This window comes from Oxyura jamaicensis, chromosome 3, assembly GCF_011077185.1.
Source record: "Oxyura jamaicensis isolate SHBP4307 breed ruddy duck chromosome 3, BPBGC_Ojam_1.0, whole genome shotgun sequence".
Lineage (NCBI taxonomy): Eukaryota > Metazoa > Chordata > Aves > Anseriformes > Anatidae > Oxyura > Oxyura jamaicensis.
Window position 1 is genome coordinate 44508418 of NC_048895.1, and position 21253 is coordinate 44529670.

At 37.1% G+C, this 21253-nt stretch overlaps 1 protein-coding gene across 25 annotated transcripts in view; it reads right to left on the bottom strand.

Annotated features, from left to right (window-relative positions):
• Positions 1-21253, bottom strand: part of AFDN (afadin, adherens junction formation factor) — a 128731-nt gene that overhangs the window by 10254 nt on the left and 97224 nt on the right. For 12 of the 25 annotated variants that reach the window (XR_004749109.1, XM_035320302.1, XM_035320295.1 and 9 more), the window contains 8 exons: positions 11704-11769; positions 11475-11548; positions 10797-10915; positions 9640-9834; positions 9248-9339; positions 8600-8788; positions 5236-6258; positions 3339-3374 (listed from right to left, as the gene is read on the bottom strand). Coding sequence is in view for 24 of the 25 variants with exons in the window: in XM_035320302.1 (XP_035176193.1) it covers positions 3339-3374; positions 5236-6258; positions 8600-8788; positions 9248-9339; positions 9640-9834; positions 10797-10915; positions 11475-11548; positions 11704-11769 (1794 nt within the window). In the remaining variant the exon portion in view is untranslated. The remainder of the gene's footprint in view (positions 1-3338; positions 3375-5235; positions 6259-8599; positions 8789-9247; positions 9340-9639; positions 9835-10796; positions 10916-11474; positions 11549-11703; positions 11770-21253) is intronic. The other 13 variants (XM_035320312.1, XM_035320307.1, XM_035320309.1 and 10 more) reach the window with 3 other exon arrangements.

Consider the following 21253-nt stretch of genomic DNA (forward strand, 5'->3'; position numbering starts at 1 on the left):
ACCCTTGTATTTAACACTGCTATTTCTCTACTTCTAGATTTGTTTCTACAGTCCAGCTACATTTACATAGAAAGGGACTTAAGACACAAAGCAATCATCATAAGAGAAATTTAGCTTTAATAACACCTTTCGAGGACAACTTCCATGTTAGTTGCCCCCCCCTCCCCCTTTTAATTAAGAAGTGTGCTTTAAAGCATATGAACTTTGTATTAGGTACTGTCCCAAGGTTTTCAAATCAATTTTATAATCAGTTCTAGAAAGAACATTTTTTTATTTTACTAATTTTCTAGTAATTATTTACCTCAGCTGTAAGAAAAATGCTACGTGAACAGTGATCTTACGACCTTATACAACAGCATCTTGAAAACAACTGTGTATATATCTTAGAGCAGCTATTCAGACTAACTGCACAAACCCCCCCTCCAATTTGAAGTCTTAAGAACCACTACGCTTGAGCATGAAAGCTAAAGAACAAAGTAATCATTTAATTTGGGCAGGAGTTTGGGAAACATATTCCCAGAATGCTACTTCTGAGTAAACTCCTCTTATTGGGAGCTAAAACTTTTCTAATTCCTAACTGAAAATCACATAAAGATGAAGCTCAGTATATAATGTAGAGCAGGGGATAAAGTAATTAACCTACTGCCTACTTGTATTAAGGCCCTGTCAGTCTTGTTTATTAAGAAGACATTATTTTAGCAGAGGAGGTAATAGTGTTGTCAAAAGGAAAGACAGCTACTAATTTGGAGGAGTTCATAGGAGAGAAGTAATTTCCTCAAAAAAAAAAAAAAGGCAAGCAAAAACTGTACAGTAGAAAAAATACCAGAGAACCCCTTGACTCTGTCCCAATCCCATTTACAGAAAAACTAAACATGGTAATTACTGATCCCCAGTTACTGCATGGATACCTTTTTGCTTAGTAGCAAATATCCCTAATCAAATGTACTTGAACAAGAAAATATTTCTAAGTAAATTAAAGGGGAAGTAGGACTGATTTGTTTTATTTTCTTGTGAACTTATCTAAAGAAAGAAGGGAAAACTGGGCAGGGTGCCATGTGGGAACTGATGTCAACACGTGATTATAACAACTGTGGAAGACAGCCCATCCAAGTGGGAACATATTCTAAACATAATACCTAGGAAAAAGGCCAGAAATGATATACAAGGCACAAGTGGGAATACAGCAGCTATCACAGAGGGATGTAATCCAAACTGAACTCACACACTTTCAAGATCCCTATACGGCCCTCAACTGAGTGCCAGAGGAGAATAACAGGGAGAGAGAAGTAGAGAGGATTCTGGAGTATCAGAAGTGTGAAGATATGCATGGGACTGGCATGCATTCAGCAAATCTCAGATTCCAAATAAAACAAAATTTCTCCAAGCACTGCTGAGAATGCTTTAAATAAAGCTCCAGATGAACTTGTCATAAATAAGTAGGTATAGAGGTAAACTAAAGCTGAGTTAGACTTACTAGCAGCCCAGGGATTTTAAAAACACAATCACTAGGCAGGCTGTCAATTCACGCATTATTGATTCATCTACTTTTATGTGCCATTTAATTAGCAGAATAGATATTGCCAATGCTCATGTCAGGCATACAGACAAAAAAGCACTGAGCATTTTGAAGTGTACTTGTTTTTCTATAAATAAAGAAGTTCTTGGGTATATGAAGTGGCAAAGGAGAGATGCAACTATACTCAGAAAGTCATATGAACAGTATGAAAATCAGAAAAAATGAAATTAAAAAAAAAGGTATTTGCTGGTTACAGCTTTCAACATAATCTAGTTCAGAACTAGCTTTTTTTGTTTGCTTGTCTCAAGGCTAAATTTACAAACACCATAAATGCTCTGCTGATTCAGGCCACTGATTATCTGGTGCAGTATTCTGCATCTGACAAGGGCAAGGAGAGCTGCAAGTGAGCCTGGCCATTTCTGTGGTCCGTTCCTGTAGTATTTCCCCAGCATTGTAGTAGAGATGTCAGTTGGTAACGGAGTAATCCTTTGATTAGCTACTTACAGGCGTGATGTCTATGCATTTGTCTAATCCCCTTTTAAAGCTGCTGATACTGTCTGCCTTCACAACTTTCTGTAGCACAAAGGTCCAGAAGTTTACAGCCTGCTTGGCAAAGAACTTTATCTACCTGGTCACAGCTCCAGAAATCAAGGCTTAACCAAAAAGTAAATACAGGAGCAGTAATAAGAAAAATATTGACAGATACTAAGTCTGAAAAATCCATGACTCCCGGCTTGTCCAAAGCTTACATGCTTCACCTTTACACTGATGTACCACAGAGACAAAGCTGAACACCTCAGATACATGTACTGAAGGATGCATATTAAAAGTGCTTAATATCCAAATCCGTATTTTGAGCAATTATATTTACAGTTTCTGCAGCACCTCAGATTAATTATACTAACAGGACTTGCAAGTGTTAACCTTCTTTCAAGCTGGCACACTAATTACCGAGAATACACCGTGGCGGTGATATATTCTCAGAGACATAAAACTTTTTTTTTCCACATATCCGTTTCCAACGAGAGCAATGAAATACTGAATTAACTGAATTCATAGCAGTGACTTGCCCAATTTAAAAGTCTGTCATATTTCAGAAGACAGAGAATGGTATTAACGAACTGAAACTGAAATTTAGAGAAAATAAAGTATGCTAACTTAGTAATTGCGTTTTTACATGACCTACTTGGAAATACTAGTTCAGAAGTAATTTCTGAGTTTACGATCCACTTTTTACTTTAATGAGAAGATTTTAACACCTGTAAATAGCAGGTTTCAGCATGTGCTGAAAGAGTGCGTTAAGCCATCACAGGGCAGGATGGGAACCTGACAGCCGATATAATAGGCTATGTAAGCTTGCTATCGACAGAATTTAAATGATCTGTATTAGCAGGCTCTCAGGACAGTTTCACTTCAAATCTGAAGGGAATGGTGTTGCTAAAGCTTTTCTAAAGCCTGAAAGGGAGAAAAGAGAAAGGAAGAAATCTTACCTCACAATTTGTTCGTATGAACTGCTTAGTAGATTTTATAAACACAATTACAAAACATCAAATACACAGCTTTATATCAGAGTACTGCTACAACAAACAAATCAAGCCTGCAAGCAGAACATAACATCTAAAAGGAGAGAAACACAGGGAAATGAGTCACCACATCTGGAAACATTCAAATGCATGCGTACAATTAACTTACTGTTAATTGCATCAAAATGATTTTTGAACACCCAAAGATGGCTAATCATCATCCAAAGCACATGGGATTGTTCTTAATAATCAGAAATTGAAACGTGAAAGAGATATTAAAGGGAAAGAAACAAACATACCAAATCTAGAACAGAGATTGCTGGCACAGCAGTCTGCTGCAGGTAGTAAGAAAGGGGAAAAAAGAAAGATGCACAGTGAAAACAAAGATAGGTTAGACTTGTTCTATTTTAAAAGCATTTTCTTTTATTTGTTAAGTCAGCTGCTTTAGAAAAGGAACTGAATTTGGCAAATTCCTGAAATAAAGAAATGCAAACAATCAATCAATTTTTTATATCAATACTGGTTTGACTCATTGAAAACTCAGGTTTTCTCTAGAGATGCTATTTATTGCATCTCTTGTAGTACAGACAGTGAAATGCAACTCAAATGCAAACTTTATTTCAGTTCAAGACAACTGGTAGTTTTTAGTTTCAAAATGTTCCAAAATGAAGGAAGACCGTTATGCACAAATCGTATTTTAAATCCAGCACTTGCAGAGAAGACAGTTACTTTATGCAACACAACTGGCTTTCTATTAACGACACAAGACTTTTCTTTTTTTAAGCTTTGCTACAGTAAAACGTTAAAAGACTGTGTGTAAAAATGGCAGTTTTATATGGATAATTTTTATGCCTACAGATAACTGCCTATGTGCTATGAATAACATATTAACACAATCAGGTTGCCAATTATACATTTAAACTTTCCTTCCTTCAGTTTCCAAGCTTGAGGTATCTGTTGTTTTAACCAGCAATACAGGTAGCCACATGAAAAAAGGAAAGCAATGCAGACTGCAGCAAACGTGAGAAGAGTAAGTTCGGGAAATCAAGCTGCCAAAACAATCCTGAACTCAAATCCTACTCAAGCTGATAGCAATTTCTGAATGTCAAAATACACATGCAAGCATTTCTCAACAAGTAAAAACTGCTTATCACAGAATTAAGTCAGCTGTTCAAGATAAACAGAATACAGTGTATTACAGAGCTAGTTTTTAAGCCTTTTAGAGCACAGCTATTGGTATGCAACTTTGGCATCAGTGCTATTATTCAGAAAAGAGAAACATTCTCCTATAGGAATTGCTTCCCAGTAACAATAGCTTTAAGAGATTCTGAGAGACAACCACCACCAGCAGAGGGATAAAAGCTTTATCATACTATTCAGTTGCATTATTTCATTAATTATATTATGAGCTTTCATGGTACTGAAGGTAATGTAAGCAAACCTTTTTAAATACTGATTAAACTGTACACTATGCAAAATCTGGGTACATTTGAGCTGGAGCCCTAGGCAGGGTACACGAGTTGTTACAATACCCCAAAACCACATGGCTCAGCCTTATGCTTCCACCCAGCACTGTTAGTGTCACCACTGAGGTGGTGGTAAATGCAGAAATAATGTCTGCCTCACACCCCAGCCCCTACTTGGAGAGGACCAACATGGTGGAACCTCAGTTCTCTGGAAACAGGAGGTGTTCAGTCTTATGGATACAGGACTGTAAATAAGAACTTAAATAAGAACTCTTATAGGTAACTCTATTTGAGGAACAACAACAACAAAAAAAAAAAAAACCAGGAATTTTTGTCCCCAATTTTGCTACAGTTTTTTTGTAATTTCAAATTGTTTTGCTTGTGTTCCTGTAAGCAAATTCCATCCCATATTTCACTTTCTAATCCTGCTCCAGCTACACAGCAAAATCCCTTTATCCGAAGAGCATTTCTACACCCACAACCAGAAAAGTAAATTTGACTGTCAACTTAGATTCTATAATAGGTAGCTATGGTACTTTCATCACTTAAATGGTAAAGCCACTGTAAGCTAGTGACGGCTCCTATAGCAATTTTATCAAAGACATTTAGAGCCCATAAAGCCCATCCTTCTTTACCCTATAAGGACATCAAAATACTCAGACAAATCCACAGAACCCCCTGAGATAAACATTTACTATGCTTTTATCTAGAAAGGATTATCCCCTTTTACCCTTGCTCTTCTTTCTGCCTCCAGTCGCTGCATGATGAGCATAGTATCCACATCATCATCCTCCTCTTCATCATCATCTTCATCCTTCTGCTTTGACTCCTGAAGCCGCTTTTGGAACTGCCACTCCAGCATGAGTTTGCGCAGACGGTCATTCTCTTCGGCTGTGCGATCAGGCTTGTTCTGAAGGTCCTGAATCTCTTTGCTCAGCATGTCCACAATGTGCATCTGTTGCTGCTTCTCCAGTTTCTCCTTAGCATCCCGTTTCCAGGGATCTGGAGAGAGGCTGTCACTAGAGGAGAGTTCTTCCTTGCTTATTGTAATGTACTGAAGATCTCTGCGCTCAATAGTCCGAGGCTGCTGCTGTGGCTGCAACTCTCGAATGACTGTTTCTTGAGGCCTCTGCAACGTTGAAGGCTTTTCTGATTTCACTTGTTGGAGGGAAACAGGAGGAACCACAGGCTGAGCAGGAATTAGGGGCTGAGAACGCATTTGGCCCAGTTTTCTCTCCTGCTCACGACGCTTCCTTTCTCGTTCTTCTTCCAAACGTGCCTTTTCCTTTTCATACCACCTCTGATGCTCTTCTCTTTTTTTACGCTCAGCAGCAGCCACCTGGGAAGATGCTTGTGCTCCTATCTGATTTGGCAGAGGAGGGGGAGGCAGAGGCAAATCCATTTGTGGTTCATCAAATTCAGCTGCATAATGCACTGGAGGAGGTGGTGGTGGCGGAGGAAGATCTGTTCTGATGGGCTGGGAAATGGCCACTGGAGTCGGCTGGCTCGTAGCTGGAGTTTTCCAACGGCCAGGTCCACTTTTAGTTAAACAAGAACCAGGCGAAACTGGTTTGGATGAATGGTTCAGGTGTTCTTGGCTAGAGGTGCTGGAATCCACAGATGAATTCATCCACTGATCGCTGTCTGACTTCCGATCAATGTACTCCACGTCCTTCCGTATAACAACTTCCAAGCGATTCCTGTCTGGCTGGAAAACTTTATCTCTGAGTTCTTCCTGGGAACGAGCCACGCGCTGGAAAAAAATAAACAAAGCATCTATTTCATGGTCTTTCTATATTAAGACATATTTGAAATCCTAAAAGCCTAAATGGCTCACAAGCTGCATTCTTATTGCTGAAGGTAATTGCTTTTAGTGAAGTTCAGCATTTCCATGCCCAATGAGTTTCCCAAAACCAACAATAAAATACTCTTCTCAGTCCTTTTAGCTCGTACAAGTGATAGAAGATTTTGCAACCTCTCAAATGGCTGGAAACCTGGACTGGGAGGAAGGAGGAATGCAAAATGGAGCTTACGCCAAAAACTTCCTCGGCTCTCACAATTTCTCAGGCCTGTCCCTGACACCCCCTCGTACCCCACACAAGAGTCCTGGCAGCTTGCACAGCAGCTCCAGCACACCAGCTCTGCCATTCAGGCTTCAACTGGCTTGAAGAACACTTTTCCTATTGGGAGAACAAACAGAAATACAAGGGAGCCTCTGCACACTCTCCTCTGTTAATAAGGGAGATGACCCAGCTGGAAGCTCTCATTACGACGGTCATTCACGGGTGTGGAATACAGGCAGTCACATCTAGTTCTATCTGCAGTTGGGGCATGTGGACTTTGGGCTGTGCTTTTATCACTTTCTTAGTGTGTCAGACACCAAGTCTTTTTGGTATTCGAGCTTGAGGTCTCACTGCACTGTACTACCTCCTGAAAGGGAATACCGGGCCATAAATTAGGCTTATCAAATCTGTTAATGATTTTCTTGAAGCAAATATTCATGCTCTGAATGTTAGGAAGTACTAAGCACTGAACACATAATGTACCAATTATCAACAACTGAGAGAAGACTAACAAAACAAAATCCTTTTCTTTTTCCTCCAATGACCTTAACTGTGACCTCAAAAGAATGCCTTCTTTGAGATGAACAAGTGTATTTTTTATGCTCTATTAGTCCACCAGATCTGAACACACAGCTATTTGTGTTAGATTTGCTGTAAAGATGCACCTAAGCAAACAGTTTGCTAATGCATTCAGAACAGAAAACAGGCATTTCACATCACTCAGTAGCTTACGGCAGCTTTTACAAGCCCAACTTTTGCTGTAAAGATTTAAAGGATTTTATTTACTTAATTATTAAGTCTATTTTCCTCTAATTTCAACTTAAAAGAAGTATTGCATGGTGGGGAAAAATTGTGTATGCTTCCAATGCTTGTAGGGAGCTAAAGCTTCTAGTTGTTTGCTTTATGAAAACATTTCTTCAATGTTTTCAAGCCTTAAGACTGTAGCTCAAGTTCAGCATCTGTCAACAACTTTAACAGATGGGGTTCGTCTCATCAGTTTTAACTGCCTCATTTAAGCTACTCGCTTAAGCTTGCGCCTTAAGCAGGGACAAGGTGAATGTCCAGACGGCAGCTCATCCCATTAGGGCAGAGATACTGCTGTCCTTTGCTTCTACGATGCAGTATCAAGGTAACTTAGATGACACTGCTTTTCAAAAAGTAACAACATACCAAGCCTGGTGTAAGGCTCAGCTTTTATCACACATTAGGAACAGCAACAATTTCTCTCTAAATAAGTATTTTTGATTGATGATGCTGTCTCTGGTGCATTAGGAGAAAAAAATGATCCAGTGACTATATTCAGACAACCAAGATTACTCAAATCCGTACAGGAAAGTCCTCAAGTACAAAGAACAGAACAACATTATCTTTCTTTTGACTTTTATATAGGTACAATGGGGTAAATTCATTTCCAATCAACAAGCATCTGCATTTTGGTAATGGGGCAGGATCAATGCAAGCAAAAAAAACATGCAGCTCTCAAGTTTTTTTTTCATTTTTTATTTTTATTTTTTAACTGAAAAGGGAATGTGTTTCAGTGAAGACCTTGGATAAGTTTCAAAATACTGTTCTGTTTCATTTTTAATACTTCACTGTCACTTAACCAATGCGCCCTGCAAGCAAAGAGATTTTTCCACATACACCTTAGAAGGTTTAGTTTACTTTTCAGAAAACCACAAAACATTTTACAAGATAAACCATACTACTGTCTACTCTCCATTATCTTGAGTAATAGGGACTTAAAATATCCCAGATAACACGTCTGTATAACTTGATAACACAAATTCTGTGGAGCTGAAAAAAAAAAAAAAAGAGGTAAAAAAAATAGGGTTTCTGAACCCAGATCAGCCTTGGCAGAAGCACAGTTATCCCCTCTTCTGTGGTACAGTTTATCCTCAACAGCTCTGAGATCATAGTGAGTTGCTGCAAAAATGTTTTCAGCAAATGGGAAGTGGAAATCAAGCAGTTTCTGTTCCTCCACTCTTCCCTCCACCCTCCCCGTTCCTTATAGTGAAAGAAATAGCTTCTGACCTGCATTGTACTATTGATCGAATTATTACTTTCTGCCTGGACCTGTGGTTTCTCTTCATAATTTGGCCACTGACTCTGAGCTGGACCCATTCGATCCTGGGACTTTGAAGCTGGGAATGTGAAATATTCCCTAGTATAGGTCTGTGTTGGGATGGGATAAGCTTCAGGTCGTGGAGGCAGAGTCTGTTCCTGAAAAAGGTAGAAAGAACGTAAGATAGTTTTTTTTTTTTTTTTTTTTTTTTAAATCACACAGATCTCTACAGAATGTTATTCTAAACATGCATTTCCTATAAGTTTTGTTTTGCTTTCTGAGAGCATTATTTGTCTGGAATAACAGATATGGAGGTTTTCCAGTATCAAATATAAACTCTGGTTATGACTAATATTTTTATGGTCTGAAAACAAGTACGTAATATTGGCATAAGCCAAAGAAATTGTAGTGACAACCTTGTGAACAAAGTTTCATAAAAATCACCCAAACTTTTCTCAGTCTTTCATTAAGCTTTAACAAGCAAAACCCTCACCCAGTCACAAGTATTTCAGCATAATGCTGGTGCTAAAGTGGGACACTGGTTTGACTCAAGCACACTGATCCTATTGATAGCTAAGGAAAGTTTAATAGCCAGCATTTTGCTTGCCACTTCTGACCTCTGTACAAAGATTTCCAGTCGAGACTGAGGTTATTTTGGTGGTAGTTCCAGATGCATAAGCATTCTTTCCCCCAGGGCTTGGAGGCTGATCTGTTGGAAAGTTAAAGGAAGCATTTATGTGCCTTTTAATATTAATTTACATAACTTAATAAAATAACAGCATTCACAACATAAGTATGATTTTTCCTCTGAATCGTTCTAACAAGAGGCTTGCTCCAAAAACATTGCTACTACATAATTACTTTAAAAAAAATCAAATTTTTTTCTTTTTTAAAAAAAAAAAATAAAAAAAAAAATAAAAAATAACCCCCCCCCTCCCCCCCTTTGGAACTCAAGAGTCTTTAAAGTTAGTGGAAGAGGCATCTACCTCTAAAAGAAGGATAATCTTACTTGCTACATTGGGGCTGGAGCGATGATCGGCTCTGTTCTTCATTAATCTATCATCCCCTGGCAGCTTCTTTGGTTCACTGTATTCTGTCCATGGCAGCTGAGGGCTCTCCGGTGACCCATTTTGCGTGGAGTTGTTATACAGCTCAAAACCTTCACTCTTTGGTCGGGGTTTACCTGAGCCACGGCGGTCAGAAACTGTAACAGTTGATATATATTTCCCCCTTTCACTTATATTAACTACTGTCTAGCATAGTCCTTCCAAGAGTTCCCTTGCATTTAGAAGAAAAAATGAGTTTCTAGTAAAGCAATTATTAAAATCTTTGCTTCTTCAGATATGCAATTCCACTTTTGTATCAACGGCACAGAATTCCTTTGATTTATATGGCTTCAAAAGAGCTTTTGAAAAGATAAAACAGTATTTCGTAAAGCCAAATGTGCCTTACTAAAAAGTCTCTTGCTGACTCAGAGGCATATGGCAACTGGGATGGTGTTGTAAACTGTGGTAATAAGGATTTATTCTTTTAACCCATTCTTTTCTATTCTATAGTATATATAGAAAAGGACTTCCTTTATAAAAATATTTTATGTAAGACTTGCCTGTTAGCTGTGAAGTACAACAATAAAAATATAACGTTGGAGAAACACTGAAGAATTTAAGTTTGTGTGTCTGATCATAAGTTCAGTACTTCTAATTTAAAAACTAAATAAAACACGTTCCAGGGATTTCTGTTTTTGTTTTTCTCTCTTTGTAATTACATTACACTCTCTGGTTATAAGGAAGTCATACTCCATGAAGAGGAGAGAAGCTTTTATGTAAGGGATAGAAAAACTATTGAAGTTGTAAAGATGTTTGTATTCATTATATTTCATTAATTAAAATTAAAATTATTTCAAAACCAGGCCTGTATTTATATGCTTTTTTTAAGGCACAAATGCAAAACATTTATTAATGATTAGACTAGTATAATTTTAAGCAGTATTTAAAAACTATATGAACTTTTGATAAGAAAATAAATGCTTCCATTCTATGCAATTAAATTTCGTCTGATTTAATGCTTTAGTAGTATTTGGCAAGTTACTACGAATTATTGTGTTTTCTACATTCTAAGTCATTAAAAAAAACTGTTATCACTATGTATATTATTATTTTTGTTTACCTCTTTGCATCATTGGGGATGGCTGATTAAGCAAGGTTGCCAGACCATGGTAAATTGCTCCTTGTTTTGCTACTTCCAGTGTTACTACAGAACCTGTCCTTGTCATAAGTTCTGCTGCCCTGCAATAGAAATCAGAGCAAATAAAACAAAATCAGGCACTGTATTACTTATTTCTCCTTGTCATCATTTTTTGTCACAATTCCCTCATATTTGTTCTAGTTTACTTTTTGTTTGACAAAACATTTTTTTCTAATACTTAAAATCAGTTGGAAAAAAATATAGAGAACAACAGCTAGAAGCTAGTCTGTTTACTGAACAGATTATATGCTTACATATAAGTATTTCCAGCTTCTGCAGGTAATTGTCAGAAGCCAAAATACTTAAAAATTAGAGCTAAGAAAAGCTTGCTAAAAGATACAGCCCAAATGTGTAAGATCATCTCTTCTATATAGATACCAATATTATATACAGAAAATACTATGCAAACAGCTGAAAGCTTTTGTTACTAAGATAACACAGTCATTTAAAAAGGAAAAAAAAAAAAAAAAACACAAGCGAGACAAAGCCTAATACGAAGTAGGGTGGGAGGGAAGACCAAGACCTTTTTCAGTTAACTACTACTCTAGCTTTTTTTTTTTTTTTTTCCACATAAAGACACTGAGTGAAAGCATTCTGTACCTTTCCTGGGACAGGCCCACCAAACTTCGACCGTCCACACTGAGCAACTGATCCCCTGCAGCCAGACGACCATCCTAATTACATATTCAAGAAAGAAAAAAAATCACGCACCAATGCTAACGTGGTGTAAATGAAAACAACTCATGCACACTAGCAAATAAAGGATTTAAAAGTATTGCCAAAGGATCTTTGCACCTTTGAAATGTCAATGTTTAAAACTATTACTAACCACATCTGCAGCACCTCCTTTCACAACAGACTTGACATATATTCCAAGTTTATCTTGACCAGCACCCTACAGAGAAAAGGATATTATTTTATTACATTTATATTTAATCTTTGAACATTCCATAAATTGATAAAAATTTACAAGGCTAGATAAACCTCTTTTTTTTTTTTTCCTCCCTAAACCAGGAAAACAAAACAAAGTTATATAGAAGAGAGTTAAGTTCACTTAAAATCAAAAGAAGGCTTCTTGAACCTGCAAGCTGTTAGAAGCAAACAATATGTGGTCTTAATGCAAGCTTCAATAATCAAGAAAATATGTCAACTAAAATTTACACACTTTAGGAGTTTGTTTTATAATCCCCTTCTAATGAGAAACACCTGCACTTTTGAATGCATGCTATTTATTTTAGATACCTGTGTATTCTGTGTATTATATTCCAAAAGACTGCAGTGTTATCCTTGCTAATACCCAAATCTAACAAGGTAAATTGTAGATTGCCTATTCTGCTTTGAGAATTAATGACCAAAAGGAACAGAAATGCTTTTTACAGTAGAAGTTATTAAGACTGTAAAGGAGCTAGCAAAGAGGAACAAATAGGGCTTCTGCTTTTATAATAAACAAGTAGATGTTACAACCAGTAAGTATTTCAGAGTTAACAAAACCACTGTTTAAGGCTACTGCAGAGCCATACAATTTTGTTCATAAAAATCTGCCTCAAATTATCCCACTAAATTTTAAAAGGACCGTTAACACTGAACATATTGCTAGACAGCCAACAGATTTAAGGCACGAGGACGCGAGCATCTATTCAAGCCATGCTGTTGCATCATCCACATGCTCCAATTTACAAGACACCACACAAGTCTACGTTAGTACCACAAACCTTTAAATTCTCACTTACAAGGTAAGACAATCACTTGCGACTACACTATTTAGCGTAGCAAGCTGTATCATTTAAACTAATCCGCATGTCACTGTGAAGAACGCTACAGAACTACTGTTAAGTTTTCAGAGCACAGACTTTGTTTTCTACAATAACACCCAGGTTGATTTTGTACGGAAAATGCAAATTCCTCATTCTCTCCCCCTGACTTTTCCAACTCTACTTCTTTTGTCAGCAAAAGCATTCACGGCTTCCATCATTATAATGAAATAAAGTAGAAAAGTACAGATTTTCTTCAAAAGTAAGCATTATACAAGATTTTTCTAAGCAGGTGAAGGATTAAATTTTAATTAATTAAAACTTGATTTAATTCCAAATGTTTATTCAAAAGGCACAGAACAGGATTTACTTTGAGTCCCACGATTCAAGATTAACATTCTATATGTCCAAATTTTTCATAACAATTGCAGAAGTTGTACATAAAGGAAAAATGAAAAAAACTTCAATAAAATAACTGAAGACATTTTCTGTGTCTAGGAAGAACATAAAGGTAATTAAAATATATATAGAAAAATACACCCCTTTTTTTTTTTTAGGACTCTAAGGAAACATCCAGACAATTGCATATTATTTTTTAACTTTATCCCAGAAGAATCGGTTAAAGTTATGAGAAATACAAGTCAGAAGACAGCTAGATAAACACAATGAAAAATGAAAGCCATGCTTCATAAATCTTTTTCCTCAAGCAACCAAGAAGCCCATGGAAAATGCTGATCTGGCTGACAGAACACCCAGCCCTCCAAATAGTATGTGGCAATATCTCTTACTAGGAATTCTTAAAAAATTTAAGTTGTCATGGGATAAGATGGAAGTTGTCCATGCACATTAGTAACTAGTTCAACAATGGATAGGAACTTTTTATTTTTCACAAGGAATGGAAGCTATCAGAGAAGACCTAAATGAATGTGCTGTTCACCAGGCTCACAAGTTTTTCACGAAAAGGGCAAATATTACTATAACTAAATTTTCCAGATAGAAAATGCACCTGTCAAAACCAAGGGTTGGAGAAGGACCACGTGATACTGGAGCAATAACAGGGGAAAACACATTTTACTGGTCCAAATGTGAAGTAATGCTTCAACCCTGTAGAGGACTGCTCCCCATCAGTGCAAGTTTGGCATAAGCAGCCCAGAAGAGTTATCTCTTCTTGCTGGGAACTGAAGATCAAGATGATTGGCCTCCTTCCTTTGCCTCCAACCACTGTATAAAACCTAGAGGAAAGCTCGTTCAGTTCCAAAGGGCTAAAGACTCAACAGCAAGAGTCACCCATACACCCTTTTAAGTTACAACCCCATGGTCAATCACATAGTCACATGTAACTGCAGGGATGAAGCAGCAGCTTTTCTTCGAGCCAGACTGACCAAGACTAATCAGATGTCTCTAAAGCTACCTGGGACTGAAGCTGCTTTATTCAATCCTAGCTTCCATCGGCTGCTAGCAAGAATCTCACCCCCTTGGATCCAGTGAGTCCAAAGATCTGCCTAACACATTCAAAGATAAGGTGAAAACAGCAAGCTGTTGGAAGAGCACTGCCACTTTAAAAAGTGCACACATTAATCAAGAAATTTGGAGATCATGAGTTTGCTAATCATGAATTACATCATACTGTATCTGTATGTGTCACCTTTCTTATCCTTGACTTTGACCGTATACTTCACATGAAGTTGGAACCTTCTGTTAAAGCCCATGTTATCTGCACTCTTTGCAAATAGTGATTAAGACAAACATTTGCAATTGCACAAATACCCATACAATAGTTTCTAAACTGGCTTTAACTGCTCAAGAAACATCTTTTTGGTTGCTGTTTTCAGAGCAGTCTTTATATATCAGCTCAAACGTCTGGAAGCCAACAGAGCTATTAGACAAGAGCAAAGAAAACAAAAAACACTGGTCACTACGCAACTAGAGGGTTCACATTTAGAAAACAGTGTAGTTCTGATTATTCCCTTACAAAAAGGCACCAGCAGAACCATGAGGCTCAGAGGATAACAAAAATGATCAGAAACACGGAGTTACTTCCTTGAGAGAACCAAATAATAGATACAGACTCTATGGACTCCTCAGCTTAGAAACAAGAGAGGAAGCAAAGGTCTACGGAATTACGAATGGCAGACAGGATTATTTATCATCTCTCTAGTCAGCCAAGACAAAGCTTTCTTACTCATGCTATCAGGTAGCATATTTTATAAAGTCAACTTTTCCTCCCCACCACCCCTAAGGGAAAAAAACACCACCAAAACAACCACCTTTTTTTCCAAAGGATTTCATAATTCAGTTGGGAAACTGCCAATAGACTGCTGCAGAGGCCAAAGATTCATGGTAAGATCTTCCAAGGGCTTTCAGAAAAAGTGACACAGATGTAATACATGCTGGAAAAAATCTGAAATTACAGAAAGCTAGAAACTAGGAGGAAACATCTTACATGTGTTCTGTTACACTTTCTGGCTAAATATCTGTTATTAGACACAGCTGAAAGATACCATATCAGATGGATTTTTTTCTCCAAATGTTCTTGCACTCTAAACCTTACAGTGATTCTTCATGATGTTTCAAGGGAGTTGACATTTTGCTCACTATTCCTTCTTTTCTAAGTGTTCTTTTGAAGCCTATACAGTTTGTGAATCATTTTCCTGTGTGCCTTTTTTTAAAGACAAGTTATGAGCAGATGCATTAGCTCCAAGTCACCTACTTAACACAAGGCTAATGAATTTTAAAAGTATAAAAATGATTTTAAAATAAATCTCTATTTATTCAGATTACATAGATCATATTTAGCATCTACCACATCTACTCCCAGAGTAGGGCAAATACGCCTTTTCTTTCCTGTGTATTTTATACACCATTTAGTATGTTTCTAACAAGATGCCTACTATTTTCACTTATGCTTGGGCAGACCACTTACTGAGCATCATCGAGTTTAACTTATCTTCCTGCGACTTTTACCCTAAGCTTTATAGCCACTGGAATCCAGATTCTTAATTTCTATTGAAACAGACTTCTTTTTGCTTCAGTTCCATCTTCCAGGAAACTGCAGTTATTAAGATCTTTTTTTTGTGTCCTTAATATGTAGTTGGCCATGTATGCTAAACTCCAGAGTGAGCGACATTCTCATATGTACCAGATGAATTTTTCTCTCATCACTTACTGACATTACAGTAGAACAGGTTTCTTTGTAGACTGCTTATTAATCTGTTTTTCTTTTAAAGAAATGTGAGGGTCAGCACAATTAAAATTATTCTTCCATAAACAAAGCAATTACCTGTACCAGTAGCAGTAATACTGAAAACATTACTTCCAGTACACTTTAGTATCTCCAATCTTAAATACAAAATGCATGTTTATCTGTAAAGCTGTGAGATGGAACAGAAGAACAGAGCTCTAGAGAAGTTAAATAACTGTGGAATGCAAGAATATGGTAAGCATAAAGAGATGCTTTTTTCCCTCTCCAGATTAATATATTGTAACCTACAGCAGATTTTCTCATATATCTATATATAGAATATATATTATGTAGAGAGAATATATATATATATATATAAACAATTACAATTCCCCAAAACATTTTCAAAAACTAGTTCAGTAAATTGTAGAAGCAACAAAATAGTTTAATCTACAGTAGTAAAGTCTCTAGTGATACAATCCTTGCAGAAAGTGAACAAACAGCACCTGTTTTGAGAAAAAATGGAATATGCTTCCCATAAGTAATAAATTATCACAGAATCACAGAATAGTCTAGGTTGGAAGAGACCTCCAAGATCACCAAGTCCAACCTCTGGTTAGGTCGCCTCTGACCTAACGCTAACAAATCTTCCATTAAACCATATCCCTATTCCACTAAGCCATATCCCTAAGCTCTACGTCTAAACGTCTCTTAAAGACCTCCAGGGATGGTGACTCAGTCACTTCCCTGGGCAGCCTATTCCAGTGACTAACAACCCGTTCAGTAAATAAGTTCTTCCTAATATCCAAACTAAACCTCCCCTGGCGCAACTTTAGCCCATTCCCCCTTGTCCTGTCACCAGGCACGTGGCATTTTTCAAGGTGTACAACTGACAAAATAAAAACTACTGCTTAGTACTTCTTAGTACTGCTTAGCTACACTGTTTAGTCACAGTTTTCAGCTGAAAGAGCCATGTATGAAGGGTTGGTAAAATATGAGGGGCTTAATAGAAAGCGAGCACAATCATTATGTCAGAAGTAGACAACACAAGCCTCACCACAGGTTACAATATTCCTAAACTGAACTGCATGAGGCCAGTGCTCGACTCCAAAAGATCTTTTCTGTTCACTTCTAAACGGTTGCTACTGCTACAATGCATAGCCGAAGCAGACAACCATATGGAAAATGTTTTGTATCGAAGCTATTAACCAAAGAGAATGAGAAGAACAGTAAGTTGTGGACTGAAGAAAGGGAATTACGTGATATTTATGAATTCCGATACCTCAAGTACAGTAGACCTAAGCTTCAACATGAGGAACACCTCTACTCCATGCTTTTACAATACAGTTTTACAACCAGTACAAAAGAACAGCCCAGGTCATAAAAAATGCATAAAGCACAGCAAAAATGTTTAAGGCCAGCAGCGTAGCAATATTTACCTGGTTCAGTATTGAACATGTGCTAAATTCACTGAAGTGGCATTAGCTGGGCACTGACACATAGCGTCAGACCAAAATCCACCGGCCCGCTCGTGCTCTCCGGTGCTTGGAGCTGCGCGGGCAGCAGCTCCCAGGACTGGCCTGGTCTGTCTGAAGGTTAAGCTGACCTGCTTCCCCAAACCCTGCTCCTAAATTAGCACTTAAGTCTTCAACCAAATCACTTTCCTAAAATTGTTTACAGCCCAGCATAAGACAGATCATAGCCATCAAGAAAGGGGGCTGCCAGGAGGCCTGGGTCCATCAGGGAGGGCTGGTGACATCCCCCCTGCATACAGGGCTGACATCCGGCAGCCCTTCCACACCAGGCCCCGAACAGGGACTTCTACTGTGAGAAACCCGAAAGCCCTCCTTTAAGAAGGAAAATAATCACCAGGAACTGTTCATTTTTAAAATGTCAGAACAACTCACCCATGTAAAGAGCACACTGTGAACTTGCACTAGGGAAGTGTTCTTTCTAATGAGCAACACAAAACACATCCAATGGAATTTGGCCTAAGACAGGGTATTTCAGTTTGAACACTGCCCAAATAATTTCCAAATGGGTTAAAATAGCGTGACATAAAATAATCAGGTTTGCTTTGCAGCAACCTCAGACTCCATTGTTCCGTGAACGGCATGATGTTTTAATCCAGCAACTTAAACCGCATCAGAGTCCTAAATCCTGCTATTTGTCACCCATTCACTCGTGAAAGAGCTCTGATCAGTGTCTGCAATGCAACAGTATTCTAGTGGAAGCCAATTTCCAAAATGTTTGGGGGGGTGGAGAACATCACAGGAAAACAAACAAAAAAACCCACACACTCTAAGCCATATATATGTACCCTGAAAGAGAAAGAAACTCAACAGGGAGAAAAAATATATTACAAATGATTGAAATTCATCTTTTTAATTTTTTTTGAAGCCTGCAGGGTAAGCACACCCAAAAGACACTTCCCAAGGTTGCCACAGCCCATCAATTCCCCTCCTAAACATAGAACGTTGTAATTACCCTAATTTTAGCAAGGGATACACATGAATTTAGAACAGAAGAAAATACATCCTGTTAAGAAAAAAAATAATCAAAACACCTTTACTGATGTAATTACATAATGGGATAAATGTCCTTTTTTTTTTTTTTTTTTCTCCCTCCAGGAACTTTAATTAGCTCTGAGCAAAAACATCAAAAGACTCTTGAAAGAAATCTTCTCCATGCTTGAGATCACTCATCTTTAAGATGGATGTACACAGCCGACTCAGGTGGTAAACTGAGGAATACAATTAGGTCCAGTAACCAGACCAAAGCCATGCATTTCCAAGCAACTTAATACCTTCAAGTTTGTTTTTTTTATAACCATCTTACACATCTTAAGTAGTAATTTAATGCTTTAAGACAGCACAAGTTGAAAGATGTTAACATATTGCACTTGCAAGTCTGGCATGCACTTAAATTTAGTAAGAGTATTAGAATAATTAATCCTTAATTTGCTGTGACTTACAGGTTGCTGCAGGAATTCTATGACAATGGGGAACATTCTCTTGCATTTAGAAGGAATTTTAATAGATCTTCTAATCCTGCTTGGGAGGTAAAGGCAAACACAGGATACTTCTGCATACAGAAGTCTGCTTAGAATGGTAATTGAGGTCTTTATCCTAAATCTAAATGAAGAAGAGAATGTATGGGAAAAATATTTAAGTGACAAGACTGCATCATAAAAAGTAAATAATGAGTTGTCCTCCAAGAAACAGACCAAGAGCAGAAGGAGCTACAAGTCAAAAGAATAAGCAAGAAATGGGAGTATGAAATGCCACCAATAAATCCAGCAAGTAAAAGTCACCGGAAGTTCTATTTCCCTTACATCTGTTTTTATTGCATCCACGTGGTTTACATATACTGTATAACAATACTTAAAGGAGGACAGAAGACAGGAAAGGTTTTAGAAGAGAGGACTAACTTTATTTTTGCCATAGTAGCCCTGTTTCAAAGAGTTCTTATCACAGAACAAAAACATGTTCAGAAACATCTTACAAGATGGTGTCTGAAATTACAACCCGAGGATATGGAGATAATAAAAGCAAGGATGTAAAATACAGGAAACACTTCTTGAGTTTATCACTCATTTGGATGAGTGTGATTGTTGGGAGCATCACATCAGTACTGTTCATAGGTTGCGTAGCTCATGAAAATCTAACTCTTCATTTGAAATTAAACGCAAACTTAAAAATATTGAAGTGGTACTAATTAGGCCTTAGTTTATTGTTCAACAACATTTGACTACATTCAGCTCTGTCAAATGCACATACAGAAAAGTTAATTATAACAAGAGAGACTTTTCTTCCGGCTGATTTTTAGTTGAATTGACAAAGGACATCCTTAAGTAACTGGATAGACCCTACATACAAATTGACACTGTCTTCTGCATATGAAGTCCACATGAATATCGTAAGTCAACTTTCAGACCCTATAAAATAGGTAAATTGTGCAAATTCAACCCCCAAACATGCTATAAATTTGATTAGAAAAAAAGTGATAAGTCCACGCTGGTACCTACAGATTATTTTGCAAAAATACTTATGAAACTTCTTGAACCAATTATTTTCAAGCAAGAAATCCTGACCTGTTAAAAGAAGAAACTAAAAATGCAGACTATATTCAAACCACAAAGTAACACACATCAGTACTAAAATAGCAGAGACCTTAATGAACAAGAAAATTGCAGCTTATGAGAGAAAAATTAGCAATAGCTATCACTTCATTTGTTTCAGGACAAGATGTTTTATCTTTTCTCTATCACAATGAATCAACAAAACAATAACAAAAAACAGACCAAAACACATTTACAATACAAGGATAACAACATCTGAAAATACAACAAAAGACTGCAGAGCACACTTAACCAACTTCAACTTCAGCAAGAGCTTTCAGCTCTTCCAAAAAGCTATCTCAATGAACAATGAATTTGGAGAGACGGACCAGCAGAAAATGGTCAGTATCAAAATCTGACCTGAGAAACAACTATTAATTACACATACACATAATAAATATGTTGACATATGATTGACAGACATACGTTTATATGGTTGACTTTCTTTGTTATTAATTTAGAGAAGAATAATCCCTAAACATTTCCTATAACATTTAAAGTGCATTAAACTGTAACAAATAGGAATTTTACTAACCTAAAACCTCAAAATTTAAGCTGACTTCACTAGGGCAGACCTACACTTCGTAAATTAATATAAGTTGCACAGACAAATTATTTTTCAAGGAAACATCAAAATAATACTCAAAATAATAGTTTTTCTACTATTAAACTAACACAATTATGAAGCTCCTTGTTAGAAACATTTATCAGAAAATATTCCTTGATCACTGAATTTCAAAAAAGCATAACCAAATTATTTTCTGTATTATTGCAGCTAATTTCAGAAGATGACAAACTCTATTGTAATGGGTATGGCATACTGTATTTTCAAGCCTTTTGTTTGTATGCCTCTGCATTTTTTCTTCTTTTAATTACTAGACAGAAAGGAAGTCCACTAATTAAGATACCACAAAAAGCATGGAAGTAAGCCCTGGGTAGATACTTCTATTTGGAAAATTAAGAAGTAACAAAAACTCTGTAAACTGCTATTTATAAAATGTCTTCTAAATAAGCATAACTGGAAAATGTAAGCTAATATCCCAAGACACATCACCAGACAAAGTAATTTAGTCAAGAATTTACTGAATAAATGAAGAAATATATTAGTTGACCAGAAGACTATTCTGAAAGGTCTGCAAAAGTAGCAAAGAACAGAAAACTCATGCAATGACGGCAACTTCTCACAAGTTCAAGAACATTTTTGGCATCTGTGGTCAATGCACTTTCAGACTCTAGAATGCTGATACAATACACTTAAGTCATTCCATGGATACAAGGGGGAAGGAGGGAGGTGGCAGGGGGGTGAAAAAACAGTTTTCCACATTAA